General features: G+C 32.8%; 2 protein-coding genes across 2 annotated transcripts in view; one reads left to right on the top strand and one right to left on the bottom strand.

The window, feature by feature from the left end:
• Positions 1-11994, bottom strand: part of LOC132716771 (peroxisomal ATPase PEX1-like) — a 46994-nt gene extending 35000 nt beyond the window's left edge. Inside the window, exon 1 of the mRNA XM_060700106.1 lies at positions 11784-11994. Within this exon, the coding sequence (XP_060556089.1) occupies positions 11784-11876 (93 nt within the window). The 5' untranslated portion in view covers positions 11877-11994. The remainder of the gene's footprint in view (positions 1-11783) is intronic.
• Positions 11995-12109: 115 nt separating this feature from the next.
• Positions 12110-15395, top strand: LOC132716780 (uncharacterized). Its single transcript, XM_060700116.1, has 4 exons — positions 12110-12498; positions 12988-13039; positions 13467-13523; positions 14166-15395. The coding sequence occupies exons 1-4, from the start codon at positions 12316-12318 to the stop codon at positions 14555-14557; spliced, it is 684 nt and encodes a 227-aa protein (XP_060556099.1). The 5' UTR covers positions 12110-12315; the 3' UTR covers positions 14558-15395.
• Positions 15396-16623: the final 1228 nt, after the last annotated feature.

Genomic DNA, 16623 nt, shown 5'->3' with positions numbered 1-16623 from the left:
GTGACACGGCTCAAATCATGTTTTCCACTTGAATTGGAAACAAGAAATATCTTCAAGAAGATAGTAAAGGCTTGGACTAAGTAATACTGGTTAACATGCAAATGTTGCAATGCTTGCATAACAATGACATACTTATTATTTTTTGTAGCAAAGAAAATACCCATTTTGTAAACGTTGAAATAAAATTATACATATTGATGATTTTTCAAAGTAAGACAACTTCCATTTAAGATGTCCCTTTTACTTGTTTTACGTTTCACTTTATAAATTTTGTAATCATTGGCAACAGTTACTGTGCATTTACTTAAATCTTAAAAGTTAAGCTTAAAATATATTGTGTAGCATGCATCAGTTAATGTGAAGCAGGCAACACAAAAACATTAAGGGCCAAAACACCTTTATATTCAAGTTATGTTCTTTCAGGGCTTTTTTTCCTTGATAAGCAGGGGCCGTTATAGGGCAGCGTGTGCTTCCCCAAAGAAAAATTCTTTAAAATCATGCAGTTTTCCCCAAAAATTGAATTTAAATCAAGTTTTTTCTTCCCCATTTACAAATTTAATTATCGTGTAATTTTCCCCCTAAATTAAGGGCAGGGCTGCTTCCCTAACCTGTGAAAAAAAAGCCCTGACTTTTAACACTTGTTCACTCAGATTTCATGATAACTTGATAAGTAAATACTTCGACAAAGAGCATGTAATTTAGAAATATATATGTAACATAGATTTATTATAGTAATCAGGGTGTTCTTGTTTGACGGGAGATCTCAAGTCTTGACCCATGAAAATTCTCAAATACACTGATTTGTACGGTGTCCTTATCGTGCCATTTAGAATGTCGTCCGTCGCGTCTAAGGGTAGACACACGACAATGCGAAGTGACATCGCGACAATGCGAAGCGACGCTCGACAACGCGAAGCGATATGCGACAATGCGAAGCGACGCTCGACAGTGTCAAACGATATGTCGCACTGTCGCCTAGAAATGTCGCGGTAAAAAAGGGCGACATTTAAGAAATGTCGCTTCGCGTTGTCGAGTGTCGCTTCGCATTGTCGAGCGTCGCTTCGCGTTGTCGCGATGTCACTTCGCGTTGTCGCGATGTCACTTCGCGTTGTCGCATTGTCACTTCGCATTGTCGAGTGTCGAGGTTGGTAGAAGTGCATACCACGACACTCGACAATGCGAAACGACAACGCGACAATGCGATACGACGCTCGACAATGCGAAGTGACACTCGACATCGCGAAGCGACATTTTTAAAATGTCGAGTAAATGTCGCGTTATTTTTATGATTTTTACACCGCGACGCTCAACATTGCGAAGCGACACTCGACAATGCGAAGCGACACTCGACAACGCGAAGCGATACTCGACAACGCGAAGCGACACTCGACAATGCGAAGCGACATTTGGAATAATATCGTATCGCATTGTCGTGCGTCTACCGGTGCTTGGTCAGAATTTACTAACTCACCGACAAACGGTGCGATCATGGAAGGGGTCGCACTAAACTGCTGACGAATTAGCTGACGATATAGATATATAGGAAACTGCTGACCAGTTAAATAAAGAAGGATTATCGGAAAATGCTGACCAGTTACACAAAGAAGGGAAACATTGAAGGTGTGAAGTTATATAAACACGCCGTAGGGGGTAATAAAAAGATGGGAAATTACTTTTATTCTTTTAATTATATTTTTAATTTTTGCATTTATATGACTATGTTTATAAACTAAATTAATATATACATTTAAAGTACCATAATATCATATATTTTAACACGGATTTACATTACTACATGTAATATAAATCCGTGATTTTAAAAGGATATATTAAACAGCTTTTTATACCTCTAAAGATATGCAAAAATTTGAATTAATGTTTTATAAAGAATTATGATGTTATGAGTTTTATCAAAATCTCTTGTTAGTGATATTTCAATAGAAAAATCTTGTAACGGAAAAAAAATGTATTTTCAAAAGCAATAATTGCAATTTGAATTAATATTAAATAAGTCAGCAGTGTTTTAACTTAATTAAATGTCGACAAAATTTTATACAATATATTGAATTTCGTACATTATAAAATGAATTAAAATTTCACGACAAAATATATTTTTTTCTATATTTCTAACTGGTCAGCAGTTTCCCTATATATCTAACTGGTCAGCAGATTCTACTACATGTGTATATGTTTAACTGGTCAGCATTTTCTCGCCTGAATGTAAAGAGCGTTAAATTTGCTAACCATATAGAATAAGAAGAGTTTTACGGCTTAAATCAATTTGAAATAACATTAAATTGGTCAGCAGTGTTTTTACTTAATTAAATGTCGACATAATTTTATAAAATAAATTGAATTTGCATACATAATAAAAATGAATTACAATTTCACGGCAAAATATATTTTTCTCTATATATCTAACTGGTCAGCAGTTTCCCTATATACGAGGGCTGTCCGGAAAGTTCGTAGACAAGGCTATAAAATTATTTTAAGCAGACATATCAATATGATGATTTAATACTTTACTTAAGTATTTATCTGCTACATATTTCTAAATTAAAAAACATGATAAAAGTAATATTCGCAAAGCGCCGATCACCATGGCAACATGATCAACGAACCACGGAGCACTTTGATTTCATGATGATAGCTACTCGAATAAAAAGTTGCTAAAAGATGTAATTTTAATGCAATCTCTCGTTTTAATTTTGTGACATCATAGGATAGTATAACATGATATTCAGTGTAAATTATGATGTCATACGTAAATAAACAGCTTGTTTACGGCGATTATAGGCAATGAAGGTACGTACATTTTGTGTTGCAAAAATGACGTCAAATTAACGGACGGAGCAACGTAATGATATTTAACTTCATAGCAACGCTAATATGGCGCCAACTGAGATTATAATCTTTACCTTTAAAACAAAATTAACCATGAAATGTTAAAGGCAACTTGTGTTTAAATGAATAAATGTCAAACAAGATAAAGAAGCGGTGATGACAGGATATTGTATAAGAAACGCTCCAGAAGTGACCAAAAGTAGCATGGCTGAAATATCGTAGATTGCGTTACAACATTTTTTGAAAAAGGCAGACATCTTACACACAGTATGGGAACCAGTGAAATCTTTATTTTTAAATAATAATTTTAAATATGAAATGTATGAAGCAATAACATGTACCATGATGGCTTTTGAAATCGGAAGAAATTAAATAGTTGGTAAACATGAATTTAATTTGACGCCGTTGACGTTGTCAAAGTGCTCCATGATTATGTATATATGTTGTATGTAAATACTTTTAAAATACAAACGTTAGTCACAGTTCAGTAATTTTTGATAAATGTGTTCGCTAGATATGTATTTTTATGCTGACAAAATTTGTACAGCGTATGTATTGTTTTACAATAAAAAAATGAAGATGTATATGAACTTTCCGGACATCCCTCGTATCTAACTGGTCAGCAGATTCTACTATATATGTTTAACTGGTCAGCATTTTCTCGCCTGAATGTAAAGAGCGTTAAATTTGCTGACCATATAGAATAAGAGAGTTTTACGGCTTAAATCAATTTGAATTAACATTAAATTGGTCAGCAGTGTTTTTACTTAATTAAATGTCGACAAAATTTTATACAATATATTGAATTTCGTACATTATAAAATGAATTAAAATTTCACGACAAAATATATTTTTCTCTATATAACTAACTGTTCAGCAGTTTCCCTATATATCTAACTGGTCAGCAGATTCTACTGTATGTTTAACTGGTCAGCATTTTCTCGCCTGAATGTAAAGAGCGTTAAATTTGCTGACTATATAGAATAATAAGAGTTTTACGGCTTAAATCAATTTGAATTAACATTAAATTGGTCAGCAGTGTTTTTACTTAATTAAATGTCGACATGATTTTATATAATATATAAAATTTGCATACATTATAAAATGAGTAACAATTTCACGGCAAAATATATTTTTTTCTATATAACTAACTGGTCAGCACTTTCCCTATATATCTTACTGGTCAGCAGATTCTACTATATGTTTAACTGGTCAGCATTTTCTCGCCTGAATGTAAAGAGCGTTAAATTTGCTGACCATATAGAATAAGAAGACTTTTACGGCTTAAATCAATTTGAAATAATATTAAATTGGTCAGCAGTGTTTTTACTTAATTAAATGTCGACATAATTTTATAAAAAATATATTGAATTTGCATACATTATAAAATGAATTACAATTTCACGGCAAAATATATTTTTCTCTATATATCTAACTGGTCAGCAGTTTTCCTATATATCTAACTGGTCAGCAGATTCTACTATATGTTTAACTGGTCAGCATTTTCTCGCCTGAATGTAAAGAGCGTTAAATTTGCTGACCATATAGAATAAGAGAGTTTTACGGCTTAAATCAATTTGAATTAACATTAAATTGGTCAGCAGTGTTTTTACTTAATTAAATGTCGACATTATTTTATAAAATATATTAAATTTGCATAATGAGTAACAATTTCGTAGCATTTAAATATATTTTTCTCTATATATCTAACTTTTCAGCAGATTCTACAATATGGTCAGCATTTTTATAACATATTTTTGACTGTTTATTGTATTTTGTCATAGTTAAATCAAGAATGACACGTCGCGTGTGAAATCGATTTTAACATGACCTTGGGGCATATCGATCTCGATAAATTATCAGTTTAATGGATATCTGTGGAAACATGTTGTTTATAATGTAATAAAAGCTTATTAACTATAACAATTAGCACATTATTAATTTTGTTCAATATTACTTATACAATTATACGAACAACAAATAAGGAAACAGAAATCACTTTATTTCATATTTGCACTAAATACGACATAATAATTATATTTTGTTAAAATATACATTACGTATATGTACATGTATATATTTTAACCTATGATGCATAGTTTTATACATACTTGAAACAAATTATGATTTTTCGTACATCATTTTTTGACTACATTTTTAAAATTTAACCAATATATAACACATAGAAGAAAATTCATTAAGGTACTTAAATAAAATATTATATCAAAATAAATTGAGAAAATATACAGTATTATATCAATTGAATTTTTTATAATTAATATGTATCATTTGTAATATTGACATCTTGAAAAAACATTTTATCAAGTATTTCTCGACCTCGCCTGTAATATCACCAACGGCAATTTGACACCTTCAATGTTTCCCTTCTTTGTGTAACTGGTCAGCAGTTTTCGATAATCCTTCTTTGTTTAACTGGTCAGCAGTTTCCTATATATTCTATATCGTCAGCTAATTCGTCAGCAGTTTAGTGCGACCCCTTCCATGATCGCACCGTTTGTCGGTGAGTTAGTAAATTCTGACCAAGCACCGGTAGACGCACGACAATGCGATACGATATTATTCCAAATGTCGCTTCGCATTGTCGAGTGTCGCTTCGCGTTGTCGAGTATCGCTTCGCGTTGTCGAGTGTCGCTTCGCATTGTCGAGTGTCGCTTCGCAATGTTGAGCGTCGCGGTGTAAAAATCATAAAAATAACGCGACATTTCCTCGACATTTTAAAAATGTCGCTTCGCGATGTCGAGTGTCACTTCGCATTGTCGAGCGTCGTATCGCATTGTCGCGTTGTCGTTTCGCATTGTCGAGTGTCGTGGTATGCACTTCTACCAACCTCGACACTCGACAATGCGAAGTGACAATGCGACAACGCGAAGTGACATCGCGACAACGCGAAGTGACATCGCGACAACGCGAAGCGACGCTCGACAATGCGAAGCGACACTCGACAACGCGAAGCGACATTTCTTAAATGTCGCCCTTTTTTACCGCGACATTTCTAGGCGACAGTGCGACATATCGTTTGACACTGTCGAGCGTCGCTTCGCATTGTCGCATATCGCTTCGCGTTGTCGAGCGTCGCTTCGCATTGTCGCGATGTCACTTCGCATTGTCGTGTGTCTACCCTTAGACGCGACGGACGACATTCTAAATGGCACGATAAGGACACCGTAGATTTGACCCGTTGTAAAATTGGCTCACAAGTCTGTCATATTTGACATATTGAAATAGGCAGCATCAACATCATATGAGTTTTTGCATAAGTCCCAAATGTCATGGTCTAATTGACTGGTTTAATTAATAGATGTTTCTCAGATTGATAAAGATCTACACAATATTACCAACACTATTAATATTTCAATAAATTAGATAGTCCAGAACGATATTGAAATGATAGCGGATAATGTGCAAGAGTTAATTAGGAAAAGGATATTAATGAGCCGCGTCATGACAAAACCAACATAGTGCGTTTGCGACCAGCATGGATCCAGACCAGCGAATAAGTAACGATTCGCCACACTAACCATTCATCACATAACGATTCGCCACAGAGTAATAACGATTCGCAGTATGATTATAACAATGATTTTTTAGTAATCAATAAACTTTTTTCTTCTTTTTTAATAATTTGACAATGACAATAATTTAATAATGTATTTAATACAAGTAATATGAAATTAAGGCTCCCATCGCGGATTTATCTAGAGTAATTCACGTGCTGTAACATGTAAAACATATAAAATGTGGAAACACAGGTATGATTAGTCAATAAAATATATTTATTTTCATGTGTCTTCATTCAAAACAAATTGTTTGTATAATTTTCTAGTTTATATAAATAACGAAGTTTAACTTATTTAAAATGTGTTATGTATGTAATTTTGGTAATAAAATATTTGCTTTTCATGTGTTTTTTATTCAATAAAAGCTGTATTTAGCATACAGTACAGATAACGAGGAATATGCAGATTGCTGCGAGTAACAAGTAATTACAAAAAGCGTGACTCCGAGTGAATTTTAAATTTCTCGTACACAAAAGAGTGACTCCGCGTCGATAACGAGTGACAATTAACTCCCCGGGACTCCGTGAATCTCCGAGTCAAAAAGAGTGACTCTGAGTAAATAAGACTGATCTGGTATGCTTTATTTATTTATTTATATAATGCTCTACCTCTAAACTAAAATCCTTGAACGCATGTATTATTCATTCAAAGTAAAAATGTTGTCGAAAATTCTTCGTTGATGTAAAGTATAGCTAGTGAAAACGAAAGTAGACACACTTGATTCATTCATATCAAAAGGGAAGAATAGTAACCGATGATTTCCCGCAATTCCCGTGTCACACAGTGTCAAAAACCTATTTAATTTACATGTAGTATTCTAAAATAGTAAAATATAGATGAGCTTCATTTTTGCATTGTTTATAAAAATTAATAATCATTATGTAAGCAAAAAAAAAAAAGAATTGAAAAACATGGCAAAACAACCACATGCCTTAGGTCTATTCATTCCATTGACATAACTATCGTAAGGGAATTTATACTTTGTACCAGAATTGAATTCAAAATTACATTTTCTTTAAGACAGTTTACAAAGTTTTCTTCAGTGAAATACATCTGCCTTGGAAAGTAAACTTCTGAAAAAGGTAATTTTATACTTTTAAGTCAGGCTTTTAGATAAATTTATACGAGTTACATAAATGATACCAAAATGCTTTCCATGTGAAGTACATGTACGTCTCCTTTTAATTGTTGGTTGATAATACGAGATATATACATAACGTTCCCTTGTAACAATGTACTAGCCAAAACAGATTTGTTTGATATGCACTTGTGTGACGATTGTTCTATTCTGCCTAGATTCTATAATGATATTTAGTGGTTTTATACCTAAATTGCTTATAAGTCAAATTTAAACAGTAATCTTGTGTTTAAATATATAGTTTAATCTTTTATAAATAAGTAAAAAAAAATACATAAAAATTAAATGATTAGATTTAACAACTTATTCGTAGCAATTATTTGATATAACGGGCATATTTTTATGATTTCTAAAATATCAGAACAATTCGTCCTTAAAGTCATTCGAACTCAATGCCATTCGTACCAATATTCGACCCATTATCAATATCTCTTGGATGCTTGATTTCTTCAATTTCAGTAAACGATCATTAAGTATAACTAAATTATTGGGTATAAATAGAGCTCAAAGCTGTGGACAATCAGTCTCTGTCCAGCTGCCGAAGTGTCAACACCACAGAATTAATTAATTAATATTTTAGTTTAATTACTTGGGTTCTTGCACTATTTACGAAGTATTTCAATTGCATCAATTTAACATTGCGTTAGGTGTACTTGTTATTACTAAAGTATTGAAAACTCGATATCCAAGTGGTTTTTCTATATATATTAAGTAGCCTTAAAAGTGTCACCCCAATTTTATATCAATTTCAAGGACCACTTATTATCTTTCAAGCACATTACTGTTATAACATTAGTTAATTAAACTTGATTCCAAAGTTTAAACAAATTATTGCATAATCATTTGTAACTAATCAACTGGTAAAGTAGCCACAAGAAAAATTATATATATAACAGCTAGACCGTGCATGTTACACTTGTTATCAATGATTAGAATATTATGTAGATCGAAACTCATTTTCGAAATTGAAAAAAAAACTCAAACTGAAATAAATTACAACATAAACGTTGGCACGTATCGGTATTTGATACATTTAGAAACATTTACATCTAAGAAAATATGATGGTGTATAATAAATAAACATACAAAAAATATAGAAATTTCATAAATTATTAATTCATAAATTCATAGATTATTTTAAAAGGAAGTTGTAGGTTTTTTCTTGAGGAACTTCGCAGTGATTTAATAGGACAAGAAAGACATTTAAAGATTAATGAAGTTTATATAATCTGAATTATTCTTTTTTCATAAAGAAGTATACAAAAAAGTTGGGCCATTATTATATGGAATTTTTTTTAATCGTTTTTTGTTTTTGATAGAATTTCATGTTCCTGTGGTTATTGCTACTGACCTAATTAATCGGGATAAAAATAAACTGATGACACTTACGGTAGTGTTTTTTCTGATCAAATGTACCTTTCAACTGTTTCAACTTCGGTAAAAATCATCTTTATTTTTGAATGGTAATCTAAAAAATTAAATAAAATATAAAATGAGATTGCACTTGCATTTATTTACACCAGCTAGACACTGACACAGAGTTACGCGGTAATTCTCGCTCGGAGTCACGCGCTGTTATTTTTGTCTCGGAGTCGCTCTCATCTCACGTTTCTCACTCGGAGTCACTCGTTTTTATGGACAAATACTCTCGCGGAGTTGCGAGTGGATTCCTCGATCCTCGGAGGATTTTGCATATTCCTCGTTATCTGTACTGTAATTAATTTATGTAATTAACAAATGAAATATAAAATGGAAAAAAGTTTTCCATCAACTGTTTGAAAACAGGTGTGAAAAAGTTCGTATTTGAACACGTGGCTAATCGTTATTTAACTGTGGCGAACCATTATTACTCTGTGTTGAAATGTTATGTGGCGAATCATTAGTGTGGCGAATCATTACATTTCCAGACCAGCCTGTGCATCCCCACAGTCTGATCAGGATCCATGCTGTTCGCTATCAGTTTCTCTACTTGCAATAGAGTTAGTAAGCGAACAGCACGGATCCTGGTCAGACTGCGTGAATGCGCAGGCTGATCTGGATCCATGCTGGTTGCAAACACACTACATGTATGTTAGTTCTGTCGTGACGCGGCTCATTTGCAAATCAAAACATGGTTTCACAAACATGTCTTATTGAAATTAGGTTTCATAAAGGGTCTGAAACTTTTAACACCCCATCAGATGAAATAGTCCTATAAATATGACGTAGCTTCGAAATATTTTTGCTTCTGGGCAAAGCAATCAGTCTTGACTGACAAAACTATAACAAGCCCGTAAAGACTGATTATATGCATAGATCCCTGACCTGTCCAAATTCTAATTATCAGATTAGTGGACACAATAAGAATTTTGCCACAACATATTTGTTAAGAAAAGAGCACATGTCAATGTATGTGGGTAAAGTAATTGCTATTAAAATGAAAGGTCAGAGTAAGGATCTATCAATTGGACTACAGACGAAAGAAAAAATGTTATATAATAAAGCGGGTTTTAAAGTTTTGGAAGTCAGAACTATGAATTACTAAGCAAGACTAACCTAGTTTGGTCCTTATCCGCAGTTTACCTTATGTAACGAGGCTTAATTAGTGACAACTATAATTTCCAAAATTAAGGCCATACTGGTTGGGTACCACAAAAACCGGACAACCACCAAACCAGGACGGCCCTGAAAATGCTTGATTTATTTTTTTTCTTTGTTCAGAGGTTGTAGATCTATCAGTTGCTTTTTCATCAACAATAAATGCATGTTTCTTCTAATTAAATTTATTTCAACTTTCGTAAACAGTTATATTTTAATGTCTATTTCAGGAACGTTGACGTTGAAAATTTGCAATCCGGTCAACTCGTCCCCTTGTCAACTCATCCCCTGGTCAACTCGTCACCTTTTTGGTCAACTCGTCCCCTACTTTTGGTCAACTCGTCCTCAAAGAGTCAACTCGTCCCTGATATGGTCAACTCGTCCCCTACTTTCGATCTATTCGTCACTATTATGTTGTAAATCAATGTCTTTAAATAGTTCTTTTATGTAAAATTAATAATGCATTTGATTGATATCGAAATATTAATAAAATAACGTCTTTTTTACGTTAAATTTTAATGATCTTTATCTAAGTGCACGTGCATAGCTTTGATGTAAAACTACAAAGACAGGTAAGTTTGCAAACATTCAATTAATGTTTAATTAATCAGAGTTTTAATGATAATTAAAACTAAAATTTGATCAAAATCCAGTGACGTCACAAAATGGAGTCGGCGACAAACTCAGATCGTGGGAAATAATCAGAAAATGTTGAATTATTCCTACATAGCTACGCAATTATTATTACAACGGATCAAAATAATCTATCTGGCCATTTCGATAAACAATACATTAAGGCATCAAATACCACCGAAACTTTTTTTAATTGCATCAAATACCACTGAAACTTTTTTTAATTGAATTAAAAAAAGTTTCCGTGGTATTTGATGCCTTTATGTATTGTTTATCGAAATGGCCAGATAGATTATTTTGATCCGTTGTTTTGTTGATTTGTTCGGCGTAAATTATGTTTGGGTGGGGAAAAGGCGTTTCATTCCTTAAATTTATTTATAGTATATAGGGGGTATATTTGGATATTATCATTAATACGGGGAAGTCAAAGCCCGGGCCCGCGAAGCGGGTCCGGGCTTTGGCTTGCCCGGCTATAGACTACATGTGTATATTTAAAAGAAAATCAAATAAAAAACAATTAAAAAATATATAGAATTCTATACCTATCAATGAAATTTTCAGTGTCAATTCTAGTCGGGCGCCGCCATTTACAATGTAACTCAATGATAATAGGCGGGATATTCCGATAACGGAACAAATCTCAACTTTTCGGATTAATAATTAATCGTCGAGTGTTCCGAGTGAAAACGGAAGCGGTGCATACCGAATGACACCTTTAAAACGGAAAGAATGAAAGGAAATTTTTAACGACTTCCCCGTTCATAGGCTTTGCCTAATTTCATATTATTGGTTATTTGATAGAATTTCAAGTTCCTGTGTGTCAACATAGTCAGAAATAAACAAACTAGTTTTTTAGTTAGGAGAAGAACCTAGTTGTACTGTGTCAAATTTTAAAATCTTCAGCTTTAGAATTATGAAATCTGTATGGAAAAATGTTCAAAAAGTGTCTGGTTGATGGTCCCCGACCAGTAAGGGAGTTCGTTTGATAAATTATAAAGTGAAAGTAGCTCTACCTCTTTTCCATGATTTTGACAAATACTCGCAGATAATGCAACGAAGCAACTTCTGTCATTGACAAATTTAATGGTAACAAAGTGGAAACTCATGACAATGCTGTATTTTAAAGCATTTTGATCAGATCATCCCAAAAATCTAAAAATTTAGTTGTAGTTTCGACCGGAAGTTATTTCAGTGAAGCGTTTATTCTATGTGACATGATTTCAGCATTAGGCCAGCGTTACCTAAATTTACCAGTATTATTCATTTACGAAACAGCATGAGTGGGCGAGGGGAAAGCCAATTTTAGATTATTGTATGGAAACCACTAAATATTCAATTTCCCTGATAGTATATATAGTTATACATTTTACATTTATAGTCATTTATATTTAATTTAGAACAACAAATACTTCAATACCAATAAAATACTTTACTGGAGAAGTTACTTAGATAAATTTATACCGTACTTTAATTCAAATCTAGCTGGTACTACTAAATAAAAGCAAGATTTTGAATAAACAATATAACGAACAAGCTGAAAATACCATGGACGCTCAACAAGATGTCACAATGTTTCCAGAATCTAAAAAACCAACACCTGGATCAAATCAGGCGTGTCCAACGAGAATGGGTGGCTTACTATGTAATGTACAAGTTGCGATTGTACTGTCTTTGATAGCAATAGGTGGCGTAACTTATATCTACTTCTCGAGAGAAAACACAAACCAGGTGAGCTCAAGTAATCAATAATTAAAGTATTTTAAATGAACATTTTTTATTATATAAATCGTATATTTATAACTTTATATATACTATATAATTTACTGTATATATATATATACCATACTACAAAAATTCTTGCAGATTTAAAACATGTTGGCTTGTGAAGATATATATGGCAAAGATAGGTAAACTTTTGAAAATTATCGGGAATCACCACGCAAACACGTGGAACCTGGCACGAATTAAGTGATTTTGACCCAATTGCCTACTGAAATTATATTTAAAAAAAAACACCTTGAAGTGCGCTACACTTGCATCTATTTATAAATTTTATAACTGCAATACATATTAGATCCATTCAAAATTGGCCTAATTTTAACTTACCTAGGGACAGCTTATACCACCTAAGTTTCATTTTACACAGGTATGGAAACCAAAACCGAAACTTTGATTAAATCAAGAGCGAAACTATTTTTAGTGTTCTTTATGTTTCAGCCTGAACCGGTGGATGTACAAAATGTACCAGTACAGCCGTCAAAATTAAAAGGTTAGCTTTTCTTTGGCACTTTTTGTTTAGATTGGGTTAGTTTTGTATTATCAATAAACCCGACAATTCTTAACGCAAGTGATTGTGTCTGACACGCCTACAAATCAATAACATCTTAATATAGATTGGAAAACTACAATTCATTTTTCTTAATATAATTAATATTAGGTTATTTCAAAGTCTCTTTATGTATTTAGTTTAAGGGAAATATACAGGTACTTTAAGATTCTGTATTAATTTTCATTTACATACATGTACAACAGAAACGTTAAAATACATATGTATATCACATATGTCTCTGCATACAACTATATATGGGTGTATAAAAAACTATGATCCTATATACGTATATCAAAGATGATCATCTGTCTTTCAATTACTTCTTGCTTAGCATTCTCATAAATGTTCATTGGTATTTTTTTTCCAGGACATCAAAGTGGGAAGATTTGGGGGCGTTTCAAGCTGAACCAAAAATATTTTGATGGTGAGCATATATAGACTTCAAGTTCAAACAACTATGTATATACAAAACAGTTTTATCATCGGTAACCTTTGATCGATAAAGACAATAATTGAATTATGACCACATGTAACAATACCATCCACTTAAGGTTTCTCTTTTGAACAATGACCTATCATCTCCCAGGACTCTCATTTGGCGAAAAAAAGTATGACCCGCTTACTTTTTAAAAGAAAAAAATCCCCGTTGAATCAAAATATGAAAATCATGGATTTTGTGTCTCTTGAAAATTCACAAAATGAATCCATCAGTAATGGTGCCAGATATAAATCAAATCGTGTGTTTTGATGGCTGATATGCGCGAGTGCGCTTGATATTGTTATTGGTTTTTTTTTTTGTTACAGTCTTTAAAATTCCTCTTTCAAAGGAAAATTATTTGAAAATCATGCATAAATCCCCTTTGTATACTCCCAAGACCCAGTCTCAAAATTTTCACTTTTGTTTTGAGCGAGATCTTTCCAAAACAAATCAGTTTATGCTTATATTGCATTGTTTTTTTTACATGTTATTTTAAGTTTGAAAAATAAGTTCTTAAATGTATTTAATTTTCATAGCATATTGAAAATGTTCTTCAATTGATTTGTACATTGTACCTTATAATTTTAGATACAAAAAGAGAAAACATAAGATGGATACCAGTTACACACGCAAATAATGGAATTATCCCGGACCCAAACGAGCCGTGTGTCATTGTTCCGGAAAATGGAACATACGGGATCTTCTCCGTTCTCACATTTGCTGTTGAAAGAAACGATCCAGTAAAGAGACTTACTCACTTCCTCAGACTTTATAAATATCAAGAAGGGGAACAGCATTTCCAGCGTAAAGTTTTCGCCGTGCCAGTTTCGGAAAACAGGAACGACCCCGAGATCATTCCGAGCACGTTAATATCATTTTCTTCTTTGAAAGCAAATGGTAGTATATGCCCGGACACGATGAATAAGGAAAATGTTTTCATATCGTCACTGGACAATACCATCAATATATTCAAAGTGTAATGACGATGATGACGGGAAACGGAAATTAGCTTAATAGTATTTTTTTACCTTGTGTTCCAATGATCTCAAAAAGAATTTTATAATGTTTATAAGTTTTATAAAAAAATATATTATAAAAAAAAGAATTATATAGATCTATGCAAACGAATGGCCGTACATATACAAGTATTGTTCATATAGTTGTACTTTTTACATAGCGCGCTGACAGTCATGAAGGTGGGGGCAGGGGGGGGGCAGGGGGGTAGGGGTGCATAATTTTGTGTTCAAACAAATTCATTCTAGTCAATAATTATGCATTGAAAGTATTGCTTATTTTTGTGTTATATATTGTTACATTACTTGCCAAAATGTGTGTTGTTTTTCTGTGATAATAATGTGAAGTTTCTTATTTATTATAACATGTTGATATCTCTTTACATAGAGAACCACGACGTTTTAATTTGTTTTATGGCATCAGCATTGCATTTTTATGTTTGTCTACCTCGTTATCAACTATATCACTAAATTTATGTGTTTTTTTCTAAGTGTTTATTTATAATTTTATCTTTGTGAAAATTTGTTTTTATATATATAGCTGTTTACAATAAAATACGCAAGTAAAGATTTGTGCTTATTGTTATTTATACATTCAAATATTTTGTGCCGAGTATTTGAAACATCAAATAAGACAGGAAGTAGGGGTATATACCGGAAACACATTTAATCACAATAACAGTTACTAGGTTACTAATGTATTACGAAATTCGAGGCGATCACAGTGTTAGGTCATGGAATTCACACAGTTATGACGTCATAGTAAGACCGGAAATTAATTTAAAGCAGATTTATTAGTTTCATTGTCTTTCGTAATACAAAATTTCTTCCTTGATTTTCCATGATAAAGTTTTTTCAAAAACAATTGATAATAACAATGGCGATATATGTATATATGACAAATCGTAAACAAACGAGGAGGGAAAATGTAACGGTGATATTTGTTGGTACTTTATAAAATCTATAGTGACTCAAAATTTTGAATGTATTTTGTAGTTATTTATATTAAAAAGGGTGTTTTTTGTTGAGTTTCTGTCATGGTTGATTTTTAGTGGCGTTTTAAAGGCTTGAATGGTTGTTATTGTGAAGTAACCTGCAAATTAAGATATGTAAGTTAAACAACTATAGGGCACACACTAACTATTTACATTTTTTGTTAACTGTGAAACATTTGTTCCATCTTAACTTAAACGAGTACATGTGTGCGCGCGTGCGTGTGCGCTCGTGTGTGTGCTCGCTGTATGTATGTCGAAAATACTTAATATTTTAATTTAAAAGAGAACTGATGTTATATACATTACATAAGCCGCCCGGTTAGCTCAATAGGTCGAGCGTTGGAGCTTGAATCGGGCGACCCGGGTTCGATTTTGGACAATTTCGTTGTGATTGATAATCACACCGTATTACCGGCGGCAGTGATGGCAGATCACTGCAGTGATGGCAGATATCTGAAAATTACCGATCGATACAGGTAGGTTATAAATTTGGTTGGTTTAATTATATTACACAAATACGGCCCATTTCATTGCTATAAAACTATTGTCCATTGAATGGAGATACTGTAAGGTCATTTTGGACTCGTTTTTTCTTGTTTTAAGACTATTTTAAGCAGGTTAAAAGTGAAAGCCTTGGAAAAAATCCGTGAAAATGTCTGTTTTCTGTTCAAAATATCTCAAGTTTTAAGTAAATGACAGGATTTCCTGTTATCAATATAGACGTTCATCCATTGGGGTCACGCAAGCCAAATATCTACCCCGTGAGTCTTTTCTTGAAAGTTTTACAGACGCTCAATCTTGTCCGGTCGAAGCAAAAATGCTGCCGTTGTAGGCAGATACATATTATAAATGCTGCCGTCGATGGCAGAAATACCATGAAAGTGGTTAACATTCTGACAGAAAATCAAGTTCAATCTTTTATCAATTCCTCTTTTCTTTGCGTCCTTTTAGTCGGAATTGAGACGTTAAACTATCATTTCTAATATTTTCTCAAGATAGAAAAGTTATTAACCCATTACCCCATGAGCATCTTGTGAA

Source organism: Ruditapes philippinarum, unplaced genomic scaffold (genome assembly GCF_026571515.1).
Source record: "Ruditapes philippinarum isolate M1 unplaced genomic scaffold, ASM2657151v2 ctg96_1_1_1_1, whole genome shotgun sequence".
In the NCBI taxonomy this organism is placed as follows: domain Eukaryota; kingdom Metazoa; phylum Mollusca; class Bivalvia; order Venerida; family Veneridae; genus Ruditapes; species Ruditapes philippinarum.
The sequence above is the reverse complement of the archived record's forward strand: the minus strand, read 5'-3'. Positions and strand labels throughout refer to the sequence as shown.

Coding starts and splice junctions, on each gene's coding strand:
- LOC132716780 (XM_060700116.1), top strand. CDS start 12,316: ATGGACGCTCAACAAGATGTCACAATGTTTCCAGAATCTAAAAAACCA. Junction 13,040..13,466: donor ACAGCCGTCAAAATTAAAAG/GTTAGCTTTTCT, acceptor TTTTTTTTCCAG/GACATCAAAGTGGGAAGATT. Junction 13,524..14,165: donor GAACCAAAAATATTTTGATG/GTGAGCATATAT, acceptor TTATAATTTTAG/ATACAAAAAGAGAAAACATA.